The sequence below is a fragment of the Leuciscus leuciscus genome (assembly GCF_965113295.1).
Source record: "Leuciscus leuciscus genome assembly, chromosome: 6".
Taxonomy (NCBI): domain Eukaryota; kingdom Metazoa; phylum Chordata; class Actinopteri; order Cypriniformes; family Leuciscidae; genus Leuciscus; species Leuciscus leuciscus.
This window is the reverse complement of record NC_138730.1, coordinates 11,833,291-11,851,000: the sequence shown is the minus strand read 5'-3', so window position 1 is coordinate 11,851,000 and position 17,710 is coordinate 11,833,291. Positions and strand designations below refer to the sequence as shown.

The 17,710-nt window shown below is 39.0% G+C and overlaps 1 protein-coding gene across 2 annotated transcripts in view; it reads left to right on the top strand.

Annotated features, from left to right (window-relative positions):
• The first annotated feature begins 913 nt into the window (after positions 1–913).
• The window catches only part of mov10l1 (Mov10 like RNA helicase 1), a 61,119-nt gene continuing 44,322 nt past the window's right edge, over positions 914–17,710 (top strand). Inside the window, exons 1-6 of one of the 2 annotated variants that reach the window (XM_082173927.1) lie at positions 914–1,143; positions 1,234–1,421; positions 2,768–2,927; positions 7,391–7,503; positions 8,313–8,500; positions 11,748–11,888. In XM_082173927.1, the coding sequence (XP_082030053.1) occupies positions 1,047–1,143; positions 1,234–1,421; positions 2,768–2,927; positions 7,391–7,503; positions 8,313–8,500; positions 11,748–11,888 (887 nt within the window). In that variant the 5' untranslated portion in view covers positions 914–1,046. The remainder of the gene's footprint in view (positions 1,144–1,233; positions 1,422–2,767; positions 2,928–7,390; positions 7,504–8,312; positions 8,501–11,747; positions 11,889–17,710) is intronic. The other variant, XM_082173928.1, reaches the window with a different exon arrangement.

The window sequence follows — 17,710 nt, the reverse complement described above, 5'->3', positions numbered from 1 at the left end:
TAATGCATGTCTGTTTTCGCATGCTACTGGATACTTGAATTTCCCTCTGGATAAATAAAGTATCTATCTATCTATCTATCTATCTATCTATCTATCTATCTATCTATCTATCACTAATTCATTGGTGTGTATAAGTGTGTGTGTGTGAGTGTGTGTCTGTTTTGCACTCTTGATGTTTCATAGTTTCACCCCTTTATTGCTGTGCACTTTTTTCTGCATCGTGGCTGATTTGTAGATTGTACACAAAAATATTCTGTCTTTCCATGTTTTTTGCCCATTTCCCATTCATTTCCTAATTTTTGACCGTGAAAACCGTGAGTTTGACAAAAAAAAAAATTGTTACGACCACTTAGCCTTTTCAAATCATGCCCTCAATTTTTGTGTGTGTTCATATACCAGGGGCCATAAAAGTCACCAGGTTTTGTACCATTCCGATGAAGCTACGATTTTTAAAATTTCAAAATGTAAAACTTTTCGGTCAAAAGTGACCGAAGAGCACCAGGGGTCTGTTAGACTGACTAAAAAGAATTACCCCATAATTCTAAATACAGCAACACATGACAAATCAAAATATTATCCTGAATGTTTGTGTAGTGAAATGTGTTTGTGCATAAATACAATGTGCAATCAGTGCGTTATTTGCACGTCAATATAAATATTATTTTAACGCATTAAGGATTTTGAATTAATCGCGTGCGTTGACAATTAATAATATATAAGCTAATACAAATTACATAATTTTATCATGTTTTCCTATTCGTAATTGAGCCTGAACACACGTGTACTCGTACCTTTTTTTAATGGAAAATGTGGCAAGGAGACTGAGTGTGCAGCAAACTTAGCTTCAGCAAACTTTACATTCTCATCGTCACGTGTTGATCGCGTACTAGCTTTATCAAGCGTCTACACGTCACACGTGCAAGCGTTGTCTCACCGTGAGGACACATGTGTCCTTCATTTGGCACTAGGAACTCTAAACAACAATATTTGCGCTGTTTGTGAAGTGAAATTGGTGAAGGTCAGCTCTGTTTGGTAACAGACAGACCATGGTGAGCGTCGTGCAGTGTTTCATGTCTAAGCTGCTTTCCCCACTGTGGCGCAGAGCTCATGAGGATGAGGAGGAGCAGGATCTTCACTCTGAGGGTTAGTGGATGATGTGTTATTTTAAAGTAAGTTAGGCCCCGCGCGTACAGGTGAGACTGAGCTGTTTGCTGCGTGTGTGTGTGTGTTCAGGTGTGGCGCAGATCCGACAGGTGCGGACGGGCGTCGTGACACATCTGTGCGCGGATTATGGTCTCATAGATCATGCGGTGTATTTCACATCAAAAGTTGTGTTAGGAGGAGTCGTGCTGTGTGTGGGAGACTCGGTTCAGGCCCTAGCCGTCCGGGAAGGAGCTCATGGACAGTGGAGGGCGCTCAGGGTGAGATGAATGTCCATGAATGACCATAGTAGAGTAACTTACACATTTACAGTTGGCATTCTGACTTGCATCTGCTCTTATATCTTCTTGCTCTTAATAGGCTTAATATTTGTGTTCAATAAAGCATTAAAACAAAGTTTTACTGATATAAGGACTCCTTGCTTACCTTGACATGTTTATCAATTCAAGTGAAACATGTCAAGGTATTAAAGAGAGCTTATCAATAAAACAATAACATTTAGTGTCAGCCAACTCTTTTAAACATTTTCCTGCTTTCTGGATGGTTTGTTCAAATCAGAAATGACATAATTCGGTCTCTTTAACAGTGGTGCCGGAGATGGTAAGTAGCATCATACATATTCATGTTTTTGATGTGTATTATAGTCAGGGAGTGTACTGTCAAGCTTAACAACTCAAAAAAAAAGTATTTAGCCTAGTACAATATAGCCACACTACATGAGGAGCAATGGCCATTTTGTGCAAAAAAACCTCAACCCCCTCAAACTCTCACATTTCTCATTGTTTCGGGGTTGCAAACTTGTGACGGTTGAGTTTTTCATTTCATTTATGAATAATTTTAATACAAAAAAATTAAATAGTCATGGTTTCAGTAAAGGTATACTTACCAAAATCATGACAACTCATAATTTAGTTATGAATAGAATATTTGATGTAATGTGTCCACTTCAACATCGACAAGCATCCTATGTCAGAAATGGCAGCCACATCAGCAGCAGAAAGACAGTGTTGTAGAAATATATTGACCCGGAAAGAATTGCACAAAATGAGAGAGAGACAAAAAAAATATATATATATAAAATTGAAGGCAATGTCTCCCTTCAAACCGTTTACAGTCTTTAACCCCGTCACACTATTCTCAACCTTGTCAAAAAACAGGGAAGACGACTAAAAATGAAGTGTTTCTTGCTGATTAACACAATAAAATTGTGGCTTTAGTTAGACATCTAAATTGAAAAATTGTTTACAAAAATAAAGACACCAGAGACTCACAATCTGTTTATTTTTAACGGACAGATCTGATATTGACCACACACACACACACACACACACACACACACACACACACACACACACACACACACACACACACACACACACACACACTGTCTCCAGGAACAGGGTTGAGAATCATTGATTTATTGGGTATTTCTATAGTTGTGTTGTGAGAATGTGAAAAGTAACTGATTGTGTAGTCTAGATGTTCATTCATTTCTTCTGGAAAGTAGTAATATTATGAGCATCTTTTTTTATTTGAAGTGTTGTTGATTTTGGAATACATTTATTAAAAAGTAAATGATGTGTACAGTTTGTTTTGTTGATTTCAGGTGGAGCTACAGAGGGACATGTGGGAGAGTGGAGGATCAGAGGCACTCAATCAGGACTCTGACAAACCCAGGCCTCTGATTGGAACAGTGACATCATGTGATCGGGATGGAGGACTTATAAACCAGACCACGTTTTTCCCACGATCGGCTCTCTGCGAAGGTCAGAGGAGCAGTTTATTCACTTTAATGCTCAATAGGATGCTGTGACAGGCCTTTATTGCAGCTCACATACTGATATTGGATCTCAGTGTGTCAATATTTAAATGGCTTTTATCATGTATCTGTAACTGTCCGAACACAAAACTTTTTCCCCAGTCCAAAAAGAGCATTTATTGAGTTTAAGATAGTGTTAATTTTGTCAGCTATTTTTAAAATTTAGTCTTAGTCTTGTGTCAAATGTACTTTTTAGTTTTTATCATATTTAGTCAACCTTGTCCTGTTTTTGTTTAGTCGACTAAATGTGTTTTAGTCTAGATCTAGTTAATGAAACTGTCACATTTTCATTATGCTACATAATGGTTAATTGATAAATCGGCTAACGATAAAGTCGATTGTTGTCATTTAAGAAATTGATATTTACATTTCATCAGAATTATTGCATTTTCATATACAGTACAAGCACAAATCTAGAGAATGTCAACTAGTACGCATGGTTTATTTGACCTTATCCTTTTCCGTAGATTTTTTTTATAGGCTATTTGTCATAAATGAACACATTCTCTACACATTCTCTCTCAAATTAAAACGGTGAAATTCCTCATAGTAATTTCAGTAATTCCAAACTTACTTTCATGTTTTTCTATTGAAACAACAGCAAAAAAGGACTATGTATTGTCACACAGCTGCGCAAGCGCATTTATTCATGTAGTCGAGATCCATGTCTGGATTTATAACAGTACGTCACTGAGAAGGATGGATCGCAGATTTAGTCAACAGAAACCAGTGCAAGCAGCTCGTAAAGGAACACAGACTGACTGATTTACACTTTAATTTAAGAAGTATATATCAAATGGAGTTCGCAGTTTACTTTTCTGTGTTTTCTGTGTTTTCAGATCAGCGCTGCTTCCGCAGTGTAGAGAGAGAGTGTGCACATAGTTGCCAGATTGCAAATATTAAGTAAAAAAAAACACCAGGCAGAAAATGTATCCAAGAAAAGCTCTGATTGGCCGATTTTAAAATCTTGACATCTGGAAACCGCAAACAGGAAAGCTCGTAGAGGCTTGTTTAAAAACAAACAAAAAAATTTGTCAACGAAATTGCATGTTGATATAATCACAGTTATTGTTTAATGATGTTGGTGTCATTTTGTCATCGTAAGTCATAAAAAAAAGTTTTTTTTGTCATAATTTCGTACAAAAAAAATGAACACTAGTTTGAGCTATAAAACTGAACAGCAAGTTTGTGACATGACATCGATGAACAGAAGCGCCCATGTCAGTGACACCTGTTGGATGACCTAATACTGTCGTGGCAAATTCATGATCTTTGGTTCAGGTCTTCAATGTCTCAAAAGAAATCTTTCAGAGTCGAAGTTTCAGGTCTCAGGAGAATTAACTTTATTGAGCAGTTCAACAAAGTGAGATGTCAGCTTCACATCTGATCTTACAATGGCTACACTCGAGTCTTATACCTTTTTCTTATCGCTTGGTGTCCAATTAGCCATCTTTTTCTTTTTGCTCCTCCTCGTCACTTCGCCACGATTAGAAACACCTGCATCGATGTCTTATCCTTGCGCATGCGCTTTTTAAAAAAATGACTTCATATTTGGTTTTTTGAGTACTTTTCCACTCTTTGGGTACTTTTCCACTCTTGTCTTCTCACAACCTTTTACCCAGTTTTATCCTCACATACTCTTTTGACCTGTTCTCTCTGTTTCCCATAATTTTGTCCTCCCATACTCCTAGGCCTAATTTTCACTAAAATTACAGCATGCATTTGGGCCCATGTATGAGACAGATGAAATTCTCCAATAATACTTGGTCTTCACAGTCATGGTGAGGTACAGTAATAAAGAGAAAGGAGAATAAATGCTGTTATTAAAATCCAGGGGCTTGCAGCCAGTTGCAACAATCCTCTTAGGCTAGTAATAATGCAGGAATACAGAAGTTTTGTAAATTTCAATAAAAACTGATTTATTATTTTTTACAGAAAGAGCACAACCCCCCCCCCACACACACACAAAAAAAACATTGGGTTATGGCTGAAATTAGGCTTTTACAATTTCTTGATTTTATACGATCATCTTTTTAATGAACGATACTGACTCTTAAATCCCCAAATTCAATCTTTTAGTCAATGCTGTTTTCAATTGATGCGTGAACAGAACTTCCCCAAACATTAGTAACATTAGTTTTAACTTTAAAATTAAGCTTACATTTTTTTGCTGTTTTTGTCCAGAGAAGTCAATGGGGTGCAACAGTTTCAAGCACGAAAAAGGACATGTAGGTAGTGTAAAAGTAATCTATATGACTCCAGGGCCTGTATTCATAAAGATTCTAAGAATCCTCTCAGAAAACTCTTAATTTAGCTTAAAAACTTTTACGTAGGAGTCTTAGCTTAAAAGCGATTCGGGACCGATCTGAGAGCAACTCTGAGTTAGCCTAGAAATCTAGACGCACCCTAGCGGCAGCAAAATGTATTTCGCAGCCAGGTGGGTCTAGCAACTCTCAATAGACCTTCTAGCTGCAAAAACCTAAATTGGGTCAGGCCAATCACGTCGTGTATAGAGTAGGCGGGGGCGGGCTTAACATATGACGACAGAGTTGCGACGGTTACCTGCCACTTGAAAACAGAATGACGGCAGTTGCTGATGGAGAACAACGGTCTTTCGAATCGGCTTTGGCCGCGACTCTGGAGGACTTGGAGTTAAGTTTTTCTTTGAGAAAAGAGCAAAGAACGGCACTTAAGTCATTCTTAAACAAAGGAAGATGTGTTCGTCGTTTTGCCGGCCAGATATGGCAAAAGTTGAATCTATCAACTAAGCTCCGCTGTTGGGAAAACGCTCTGGTTGGTTGAAGCGCTGTCCTATTGCGTGCAGAGGGAATTTGAAAGACAGCCGTTTATCCCGCCCCTCGGAGTGAGCGTGTCTATGGTGAGTTTCCAGACCTAACATCTTGATGTAGGTCTGGCTTGCCAGGCTAACTCTGAGTAAGGAAAAGACAAAAACTTTCATCTTAGTAAGGAGGCGGGGTTGACCCCATTTCTATGTATGACACAATCTTTTGAAAACTGTGATTGGTTGGTTGTCCAAGAAAAAAAAAAAAAGTGATTTTAAGTATAGGGTCTATTCTAAGCCTTCACTTTGAAATTACATACGTAATTTTTTCCTATTTGACCGTTCTCACACACACACACACACACACACACACACACACACACACACACACACACACACACACACACACACACACACACACACACACACACACACACACACACACACACACACACACACACACACATTATATATGTGTATATAAATCCTTTTTTTTTATTTACCATGCAGTTAATTTCCTATAAGGTATTTGATTGGAAAGAGTGGAACAATATGTATCATTCTAAGCCAATTACACTGATTGCTGGCATGTCTATTTAAGTGGTGGTTTGAATGTTGGTTTTAATGTATCAAACATGGAATTTTCCCAGTTGCCAAATATCGTAATGTAGTGATTACTTTCATTTCTGGCGCTATGGCATTTCTGTGCTGTTTCGGAGATGTTAGCGTGTCTCTAATAAGATCAGTCACAAACATGATCCCTGCACGATCTAATCTATAGCGTCTTATTTACTCACTGTTATTCATTGTCTGCAACACATTTCTTCTCCCTCTTCGTCTTTCTGTCATGTTCTCCTCTGCTAAAGAAACTCTTAAGCCTCTTAAAAGTCCTCGTCCGTGCTCCTAACAATTTTGACCTTAAGACCTCTTTTAAGGGTTAAGATGCTTTCTGAAGTACTTTTTTCTTTACTAGGATTTTTTCTTTAATTGTAAGAGTAAACGGCCACATTTCTAAGAATTTTCGTAGAATTTTGTCACTAGAATCTACTCTTTGCATTAAGATTCTTTATGAATTACGGGCCCAGGTCTTCTGAAGTGATGCGACCTCTTTCTATGATGAACCGAGTGAAAGTTGCTATTTACTCTCAAGAGTTTGAATTGAACCCTTTACAGGGTTTTTGCAGCTGGTCTCTCTCTGATGGATCAAATGGTCTAAACACGTTTAGGTTTTGCTGAGTTCACGAATTCATTACACCGAGAGAAGGATTTGAGCAGAGGAGGCAAGGCTACACAAAGCTGATCCTGGCTGTGTAAAAGAGGAAAAACTGAAAAAACAACAAAAAGAATTTCAAATGTAAAATACGTAAGGGATAATCCATGGCTAGCCATGCATTAAAGGATTTTAATGCACGACGTAGAGGCGAAGAACCACCCGACGCGAAGCCTCTGTGCATTAAAGGGTTTTACTGCACACCTTCCAGCCAATCAGAATCGAGTATTTAAACAGCCCATGGTATAAATAAAAATATCACACACAAAAATTGATTTAAAAACACACTGTTGCATATCTTTTTTACCATTTAAAAAACAGTTTCACAGAGTGTTGATTGTGTGTGTGTGTGTTTCAGGGTTCGAGCCGATGAAGGGTGACTGGGTGCTGGCGCAGTATGTGGTCAGTCCTGCAGAATGTAGCAGTCAGGCTCAAGCTGTCTCTCCACTGCGTTACCGCCGCATGGACGGGGTCAGTCATTTTCACGCTGGGCATGTGCAGTGTCTAACCCTGCTCCTGGAGGACCGCTGTCCTGCAGAGTTCAGCTCCAACCCTAATCAAACACTCCTGAGCCAGCTGACCAAGCTCTTACTAGGCTAGAAACTTCAGGCAGGTGTGTTGAGGAGAGTTGAAGCTAAACTCCGCAGGACAGTGGCCCTCCAGGACCGAGTTTGGACACCCTTGAGCTAGAATTTTATTTTATTTTTTTCAAGCAGAGGGTCTGTTCTTTCTTTTGGTATACTGCATGTTCAGCTATTCATACAAGCAAATATTCTGTGGGCCATGACATTTTTTTGTGAAAATGATCAAAAGCGCTGCCTGGCAACTTAAAAAAAAAAAAGAAACGCTGGTGGGGAAAGAGTTAAGAATAGGAATTAGATACTTGTTATAAAACAAATATTTCTGTTCTGCTTATCGATTCACGTGTGTGCATTTTAATGTGGATTTAAACCATTCAAGCACAAGTAGACACTAAAGAGAACTCAATTCAGCACTCGCAGACTGTTTCCTGTGCCTGAATTGAGTTCTCTCTCGTGAATGGAGATGAATAATGACACTATTGCTTTACAGCAGAAGTTTGCATCATTGATTTCCTGTTTATTACCCTGATGCTGTTTTGAAACAATCTGTATTTTATGAAGCGCTATAAAAATGAAGGTGACTTGACGAATGCAGAAACCAGAGCTGGAATGGGAATTTAGTTGTGATAAGTCAAGTTATTGTCATTTGTGCTGAGCGTTCGTGCGTTGCTCAGGACTCTCGTGTCGTCTGTCTCTCAGGTCAGTGTGACGAGAACACAAGGCAACAGTGGCGTTGTGGAGGACAGCGTGTTCTTCAGCCTGGAGTCTCTGATGGTGCCGTCGGGCTTCAGACCTGCTCGCGGTGACGTGGTGAATGTGGTGGTGTTGGAGAGCAGTCAGTCGCTCTACTGCTGGAGAGCTCTCTGCATGACGCCCGTTCAGCACAGGTGACGTCTTCCCTCGCTCCTGCGTGGCCACGTTTGCACCGACTGCCATTTATCAGAGAAAACTCACAGAATTTGTTCAGGCCGCACAAGACTTAGAAGTAAACACCCACTGCTGTGATTGTTGTTTAGTTGTTTATTAAAATCATTTTTAGCATCCCAACCATTACACTTGTGAAATCGATCATCTCTTCTGCTTAAAGCAGCACTCAGTAGCTTCGGGACTTCTTCGCTGTATTCTCACTTTTTGCTCGCAGGTTTCTCTCTAGAGCTCCCCCCACAGCTTCGGAATAGATATTTGACAACACTGTTGTAAAAACTCGTTGGTGATTCTCAGACACCAGAGGCTATAGATCAACGACATCAAAGCAGATGGGACATTCTTTAAAACGTCTTCTTCATTCGGGTTCGGACAGCGTGAGGGAGCGCAATAATGACAGCATTTTAGCAGATTTCTTTTGGCCGTAAAGCAATTGTTTACATCGCGAGACCTGATATCACGCGAGACTTCCTGACGCAGCGGCCGGCGGCCCGCCGGCTCAAAGTTGCAAGTGCGTATTTTCCGTTCACGGGCACCAGGGGGGTGCGAAATGACCACCATTCAACCCGAAATAAGTAATATAACCATTCCAATGACTCCGAAGCTGTTCAGTTAAGGTAAAAAAAGTTACTTAGTTCACCTTTAACTAGTTGCAACACGAAGTATATATCGGAAGGTATGTTGAAAGATATAGTGCAATTTACTGAAATCTGTATCATGTCACATGTAATCGCTTAATCAGTGTTTCAACTGCAGAAAGGCATCAATAAAACAGCTTGTAAACTGTAAATGTCATATAACGTCACATTTACCACAGAAAAGCCATTCAATGTTCAAAAACTCGTTAGTCAGCTTGAAAAATGAACTTCGAGAGGGGGATTAAACAAACAGTGCCTTACTGTCTGGCGGACATCTCCACATGGATGAAGGAACATCACCTGCAGCTCAACCTGGCAAAGACTGAGCTTCTCGTCCTCCCTGCCAATCCATCTCTACAGCACGACTTCACCATCCAGCTAGAGTCATCATTAATCACCCCATCAAGATCGGTCAGAAATCTTGGAGTAACGTTTGATGACCAGCTGACCTTCACAGATCACATTTCAAAGACAGCTCGATCATGCAGGTTTGCACTGCACAACATCAGGAAAATCAGGCCTTTCCTAACTGAGCATGCAACACAACTTATCGTCCAGGCCCTGGTCATCTCTAGGCTTGACTACTGCAATGCTCTTCTGGCTGGACTTCCAGCATGTGCAACCAAACCCCTACAGATGATCCAGAATGCTGCAGCTCGTCTTGTCTTCAACGAGCCCAAGAGGGCCCACGTCACTCCTCTGTTCATCTCTCTGCACTGGCTACCTCTCGCTGCTCGCATCAAGTTCAAGGCACTGACGCTTGCTTACAGAACTATCACAGGCTCAGCTCCCTCCTACTTTCACTCACTCCTACGAGTCTACATCCCTACCAGACACCTACGATCGGTCAACGAGCGACATCTCGTGGTTCCATCACAGAAAGCCACAAAATCACTTTCCAGAACATTCTCATTCACAGTTCCATGCTGGTGGAACGCTCTCCCCACCCTCATCCGGGATGCAGAATCCCTGACAACATTCAAAAGACAGCTGAAAACCAATCTCTTCCGTGAGCACTTAACCTTATAGGAAAAAAAATTAAAATAATTTCCTTTCCCTTTGAAACATCACTTATCAGGCTTATGCTACTCTGAATAATACCTGAACTTCGTATTTTGAGCACTTCTTGCGTTGTTGTTGCTTTTGCCTCTTTATGATGACTCGCTGAATTTTGTCCTAATTTGTAAGTCGCTTTGGACAAAGGCGTCTGCTAAATGACTAAAGGTAAATGTACTGACGTGATCTGACTGGAACTTTGTTAAAAATGAAGTTCATCCACGCTTTCTTAATGTTAGGATCACAAGAAAGGCAATGCGAAGGGTGTTTTTCCTCAACTTGGCACTTTAAAACCTCTTGTAATCCTCAGAGGTGGTAGTAATCCTGTGTTTGTGTCTGTCTCATATTTACGACTGTATGACGTGCGGATCAGTGGGCCGGGCTAAAGAGGCAGTGATGTAGAAGTAGGCCTTGATCTTCTGCAGAGGCGGTCTTTCCTCGCACTATGACGTAATAATGTGACAAAATCCAAAATGATTCGTTTTCTTAGCTTGGTTTCAATAAGAGCTGTTTTTGGACTAACGTGGAAGTTTTGAGTTCTGAAACTTGCAGGATATTCTTATAGTACAATGACCTCTTATGTCAAAAGATCAAGGAAACTTTGATTTCTCAATTCATGACCGCTTTAAATACATCACTTCACATAGGGGAAAAAAGCTACTGGTTTGACTCCCAAGCCCACTAGAGGGTGGAATGAGTAAATAAACCAAATCAAGCAGTTTGTTTATTCTAGGTAAAGAAATAAGATGACTGTCGGTTAAAATAAAAGTGTGCAGTGTATTAAATGAATGTTCATGAATCAAATATAATTTCATAAATTGCCTTAACGATTATAAACTATGTTTTTATGCATAGTTTAATACAAGGAACATGTATGACTGGTAACAAAAGTGCATGTAATAAGAAGCGGCCTTGAGAACCTACGTCAAATTATATCAGTAATATGAGACTGTTATGTATAATGTGAACGGAAAAAATCTAAACTGTCAAAAGTTTTTCTAATGACAGTCCAGAAACCTATGAAGTTCCACTCAGCATCTTTAAGGGGCCATTCAGCACAAGTGTTGGAAAGTGTTCAAACTGAGCACTCCTCTCCATAATTGACATAATGACATAATTAATGACATAATTAATTATAAACGGTATCATGAATTAAACCAGTCATTGAAAAGTTTGTTCTAAGAACTAATTTGATCAGCTGAGTAAATGAAATGAGGAGATCAGTTGCCCAGTTAAATGTAATTACCGAAACTTTAATTTTGGTTTCGGTAAAAAAGAAAAACGTAGGACATCACTATTTAAAATATTAAATTCTTGGCATTCTACCCTGTGCAATATTTGTTGTTTTGTTTCATAAGAGAAGGAAACAAAAAAGACAATTAAATTGCTAATTGCAGCTCTTTTACAACAAACCAATCACAAACCAAACTGTCATAATCGTGAATTAAAACATTCATTCACTTACAGTCATGACTTTCTCCCCCTCACATCTTCTCTGTGTGTGTGTTTCTGATAGTCCAAACCCCTCAGAGCTGAAAATGCCCGAAGCTGAGATTCACAGTTTGATGGAGAATAAGGGTGGGCTTCAGGTCAGCCAGGAAACACAGTTTGGGCCTCTCCTACTGGGACACCGCAAGGAGCTGCTGATCTGGATCCAGTGAGTTCACACACGCGCACATGTTAGTAGTGTTGTCACGATACCAAAATTATTGTTTCGATACCGATACCAAGTCAAGTATTGCGATTTCGATACTTTTTCGATACTTTTCCTGAAAAGGGAGAAACACTCTCAAATAGCATTGCTGTGCTTTATTTTAAAACCGGGACAACATTCTAATCATATAACACACTAATAAATGAACATATGAACAGCAGATATATTAAACATTTGAACAAAGTATGAAATATCAAAATATAAAAAATAAATTAGAGCAATGACATTCAAGGTAAAAAAAATAAAAAAATTTAGCAGCATTATCTCATTTATCATAAGAAACATAAGAGCTTTATCTTGATTCTGAACTTTGAATAAAAATATGAACAGCGATGATATTAAACAATGTTTAATATTGGTAACATATGATAAGCCTCATTGGTGATATATTTGACATGTGGGGAGAGAGTTGTGGAAGGCCTATACTTCATGTTAAACATAAATATATAGCAGCAAAGACAACGTCGGCAGTGTTGACGGCAAAATAGGCTACAGAATAATTTGTTCTGTATTGAGAGGTGCAATATTTGAAAATCGAATATATTACATTTATATTGTATTTATAGTACCAGTCAAAAGTTTGGAAACGTTACTATTTTTAATGTTTTTGAAAGAAGTCTCTTATGCTCATCAAGCCTGCAGTTAAAAAACAAAACAAAACAAAAAACAGTAATATTATGAAATATTATAACAATTTAAAATAATGGTTCTCTTTTTTAATATATTTTAAAATGTAATTTATTTTTGTGATGCAAAGCTGAATTTTCATCAGCAAGTACTCCAGTCTTTGGTGTCTTATGATCCTTCAGAAATCATTCTAATATGATGATTTGATACTCAGTTATTATCAATGATGGAAACAGTTGTGCTGTTTAATATATTTTTTTGGAATACTTTTTTCAGGATTCATTGATGAGTAAAACGTTAACAGCATTTATTCATTAAAACAGCATTTATTCAAAATAAAAACATTTCTAACAATATAAATCGGTACCATCACCTTTTATCAATTTAACGCATCCTTGTTGAATTAAAGTACTAATTTCTTAAAAAAAAAATAGTTATTGTTCCCAAACTTTTGAACGGTAGTGTATATTGTTACAAAAGATTTCTATTCTAAATAAATAGTTCTTTTTAACTTTTTATTCATCAAATAATCCTGAAAAAAGTATCTCAGGTTATAAAAAAAATATTAAGCAGCACAACTGTTTCCAACATTGATCATAAATCAGCATATTAGAATGATTTCTGAAGGATCATAAGACACCAAAGACTGGAGTACTTGCTGATGAAAATTCAGCTTTGCATCACAAAAATAAATTACATTTTAAAGTATATTAAAAAAGAGAACCATTATTTTAAATTGTACTAATATTTCATAATATTACTTTTTTTTTTTTTTCTTTTTTTTTTTTTTACTGCATTTTTGATGAGCATAAGAGACTTCTTTCAAAAACATTAAAAATAGTAACGTTTCCAAACTTTTGACTGGTACTGTATGTCAAAACTTTCAAACATCAAAATGTCATTTATTAATATGTATTCGTGTCAAAATGACATAGAAACATCTTTTCCTATTCTATTTTGCCTGGAAACGCTTCCAACACGCTTGCGTGTCGCGTGAAAAATAGGCGTCGGTTCTATTTCTAGCATGCACGCGTTTTCCGCGCGTCTCGAGCTGCGCCCAGACGCGTGTGTCACGCAGGCAGTTAACATGGGAGCCGAAATAAAAACGGACACGACACGCAGCCAGTGTGTCGCCGGCCTTACAAATCTGGAACGCGGTCATTCTTAGAAGTATCGATACTAATAAATTAAGGAATCGTGACGTTTTTAATTTCCGATTTACTTTTGAAGTATCGGTGCACCGTGCAACAGAGCAAGGTAGGCAACGTACTTCCATATGTCACTCCTCGCGTCATCTTTTTCTACGAGTCGTGGACCACTTGTGCTCGCACATGCAGCCATCTCGCTGTAGTGTTTTGTCACATGACACTGACAGCGGCAGGTTCTTTGCTGCGTGCGCCAGGAAAAAAACACAGACGTCCATAGGGAGGCTTTTTTAATTTATTTTTTTAAGTATCAATACTGATCAATTTAGGTATCGTGACGTTTTTAATTTCCGAGTATCGCGATACTTTTGAAGTATCGGTACACCGTGCAACGCTACATGTTAGTTAGTTTTAATTAGGACGAAAATCCTTTCATTTATTTACCAAATTGGGGTGACATTGACCAAAAATTATATTGATATTTCTGGGATTTTGTCAATCCTGGTTTTTTGTTGACAATATTTTGCAGTGTGTTTCATGACTGGTTGCTGATGATTTTCATTTTCTGAGCAGTGGTCAGTTCACAGCAGTGTGAGAAATTAACTTTTCCATTAAAAGGCGATATTTGTCTCCTTGAATTGATTCCCGGGGAATTTTTCCTTTACCTTTTGTTACATTTAATCAATACATTCAATTAAAATAACAAGACACTACAGGCTGATATAAATAAATAAAATCTGAATATCAAAATCCATTTTTGCACTGCATTTAAGCAGCATTTAGATGTATTTACGCTATAATTACAATAAATAATGCAATGAGATTAATGTTTTAAATGTATGTTAAGTATTAAAATATGAAATTAGTTTTATTAACCTTTTTTAAATGAAATTATACTTTTAAATAGATAATAAATATATAATATATAATACACTGTCTTAATGAGTCACTTAAAGGGATAGTTCACCCAAAAATCTAAAGTAGCCCATGATTTACTCACCCTGAAGCCATCCTAGGTCTATATGACTTTCTTCTTTCAGATGAATACAATGAGTTATATTAAAAAAGTCCTGGCTCTTCCAAGCTTCATAATGGCAGTGAATGGCTGTGAATGTCTTTGGAAGTCCATCAAAGTGCATCTATCCATGATAAAAGTGTTCCACGCGTCTCTGGTGGGTTAATAAAGGCCGTCTGAAGTGAAGCGATGCATTCGTGTAAGAAAAATATCCATATTTAAAACTTTATCGACTAAAATAACTATCTTCCGGCAGACGACCGTACACATCGACGTTTACACCAAAAGAGTAACACTTGAACTTGACGCACAAAGTTTGTGTAAGGCGCGTCAAGTTTATTTGTATAACGCATTTCACACATGCTTGGGATTTTAGTTTAGCTTTCTCTGGCAGCACAAAATCAAACATAGCCTAAATGTCATGACACTGCGGAAGATAAAATTCGCTCTTCAGACCTTTTACAACAAGTGTCAGTTGCTTGGAACATCAGGAGAAAACATGAAGATATCAGAAAAGAGATGGTCTCTGTCCTGCTCGTGTCCCACATCCCTCTCCAAGCGCAGAGCGGTAGGCTATATAAAGCGTCTTTGTCGGAAAATATAAAACAAATGTTTTTTTAAAATATGTAACTTATATTATTTAAGTTACCAATATTTACTGATATGTATTTCAATGTTGTACAGGCTGCAGTGTTTCACTGACGGAATGCTAAAATAGACACGCGCTGTTACCAAACACTCACACACACACACACCACTAGCGGCGCCAGGATTTTGATTGTAGGTGGGCCTCCAGAAAACTGGATGGGCCAGTTAAAATAAGCCCCCCAAAAAAGCGGGTTCCTCTTCATCTCCATTCCAGCGCTTTTCTGCGGCACTGAGGACAGCGACTCAGTAGCCTACCTGTGTGGCTCTTGTGTCGCTGTCCTCAGCTCAGTGCTGAAGCGGACAAAGACATACACCTTGGCAGTAAGCCTAACTTCATTTATCTCTTTTGAACGCTCAATACACAAAAAGACTGAAACGGAATTATATCTTTGGAGGATCTGTTTCTCTCTCCATTTATTTACCCAGCACAGCGGGCAGGGAACTGTCCAAAATTATTTAACTGTTTCTTATAAATTCAGAATGACAGAAGAACTGTATCGACATGAAATAACAGCAGCATTGAATCTGACACAGCTGCTAAACACAAACAGCAGGAAAACGATACAAAATTATTTCTCCTGTAGCTTATTTCTTCAGAATAATTAAATGAATAACATATCTAACCATATAAACTACGGCATAACAATCCGAGATAGCTGATAAATAATCACACATGCACACAATTCAATTCAAACTTGCTTGTGAGACTTGGGACTTGTTACAGCAGGAGACGGCGGGGTTTCGCGCTGAACACAGCAAGAATGTCTTGATATTCCAGTGAAGCAGTCAATTCCCTTTCAAATGAAAGCAGGGACAAAGAGTTCAGTCTGTCTGTCTGTCAACATTGTTGCCCTGGTGCCACTTTTTGTCCGATTGACAGCTGAAAAGTCTCTCCACAGTACATGTCGTCATGGGCAATGTGAGGAGGGGCCGCAGGAGACTGTTCATGTTGGGGAAAATATCACGGGGGCATGCGTCGAGCACTTCTACGAGTGTATCTTTTTTCTAGTTTGTGGTCTTGTTGTACCCCTCCTCTGTTCCCCGACATGACTGATGCACTGTCAATCCCAAATCCGACGCACAGCCCCGGCTCCAGCTGCAATGGCTCCAGCACTTCCAAAATCTTAGCCGATATAGCATCTGCAGTCATGTTGTCCGTTTCCACAAATCCCACAGCCGTTCTTTCAATGTGCCGTTGTGCAGGTATCTGACGCATACTGCCACTAGCTCTCTTTTTGACAAGTCTTTGCACTCATCTGCTAAAATCGCATAATATGTGTCCGGCTCATCATGCAAAGCTGCCTTTTATTTTTTTGACAAGGAGTGATGCTGCGATTTCCAGTATTTCATTTTGTATAGCGTGGTGCAGTAGTTTACCATTCTAGGGTAATTCATCCAGTCGCCTTTTTATTTCTGGGTCATATTTGGAAACCAGGTCAAGTAGTTCCAAGAAAGTTACCCTTGTTTAACGCATCTGGGTTTTCCCGATGCCCACGCAATGGGATTTCTTGTTTTGCACAGAACAGGACGAGATCTATTGTGCTGTCTTGTCTTTCGATGAAGGACTTGTCGCTGGCATCGTTGTTCAGCTGGTTAATAATATTTCCCCGTCCTGGCCGGTGACTTTGCTTGAAATCATCCAGCGCATTTTCCCCTGCGCTGCAGCATGTGCCCTGCTGGCTTCATGTTTGCCACAACCCTCAGAAAAATGTTTCCTGTCTTTGAAGCCCGTATTAATGAATCTATCCTCATAAGCTGCTTTAGGGAAATGACGACAAGACTTAGAAAAAAACAGCATCTCTTGAGATGCTGTATTCCAGCCACGGGAATTTTGAGTACCACCTGTCAGGAAAAACTCCTATCTTTCCCCAATATGTGTGTGGCTGGGAATGTACGGAGTTTGGGCTGGCTTGCAGCCTCATCTATTGATGACAGGTCTAGCGGAGGTTGTGACAGGAACGGCGTTTGTGCTAGGCTGCTGAACCCTGTCTCCTCCTATAACACATACAACGCTATCATAAGTTACCTCTGCTCTGCCTACTGCCAATATTATTTTTCCCTCCAGAAAATGTGCATACAGACAGCCAGACACTAACATTAACGTTAGCCTAACTGTTAGCAGCCTACTTGCCTTGCTGGTGTGAGGGGGTGGTTACTACGGGAGGACTTGATGGGGAGAGGGCGGCCGAGCAGGATTGTAACTCGCAACTGAAAATGGCAGGAGTTTCCTCCTTCTGCTCCTCGGAGCATTTCTTGCTGAATTTAAAATAAAATAAGCTACTTTTTGTTTTAAGTTTCATATTAGCAAATAGCTACTGTCTGTGTCTGTC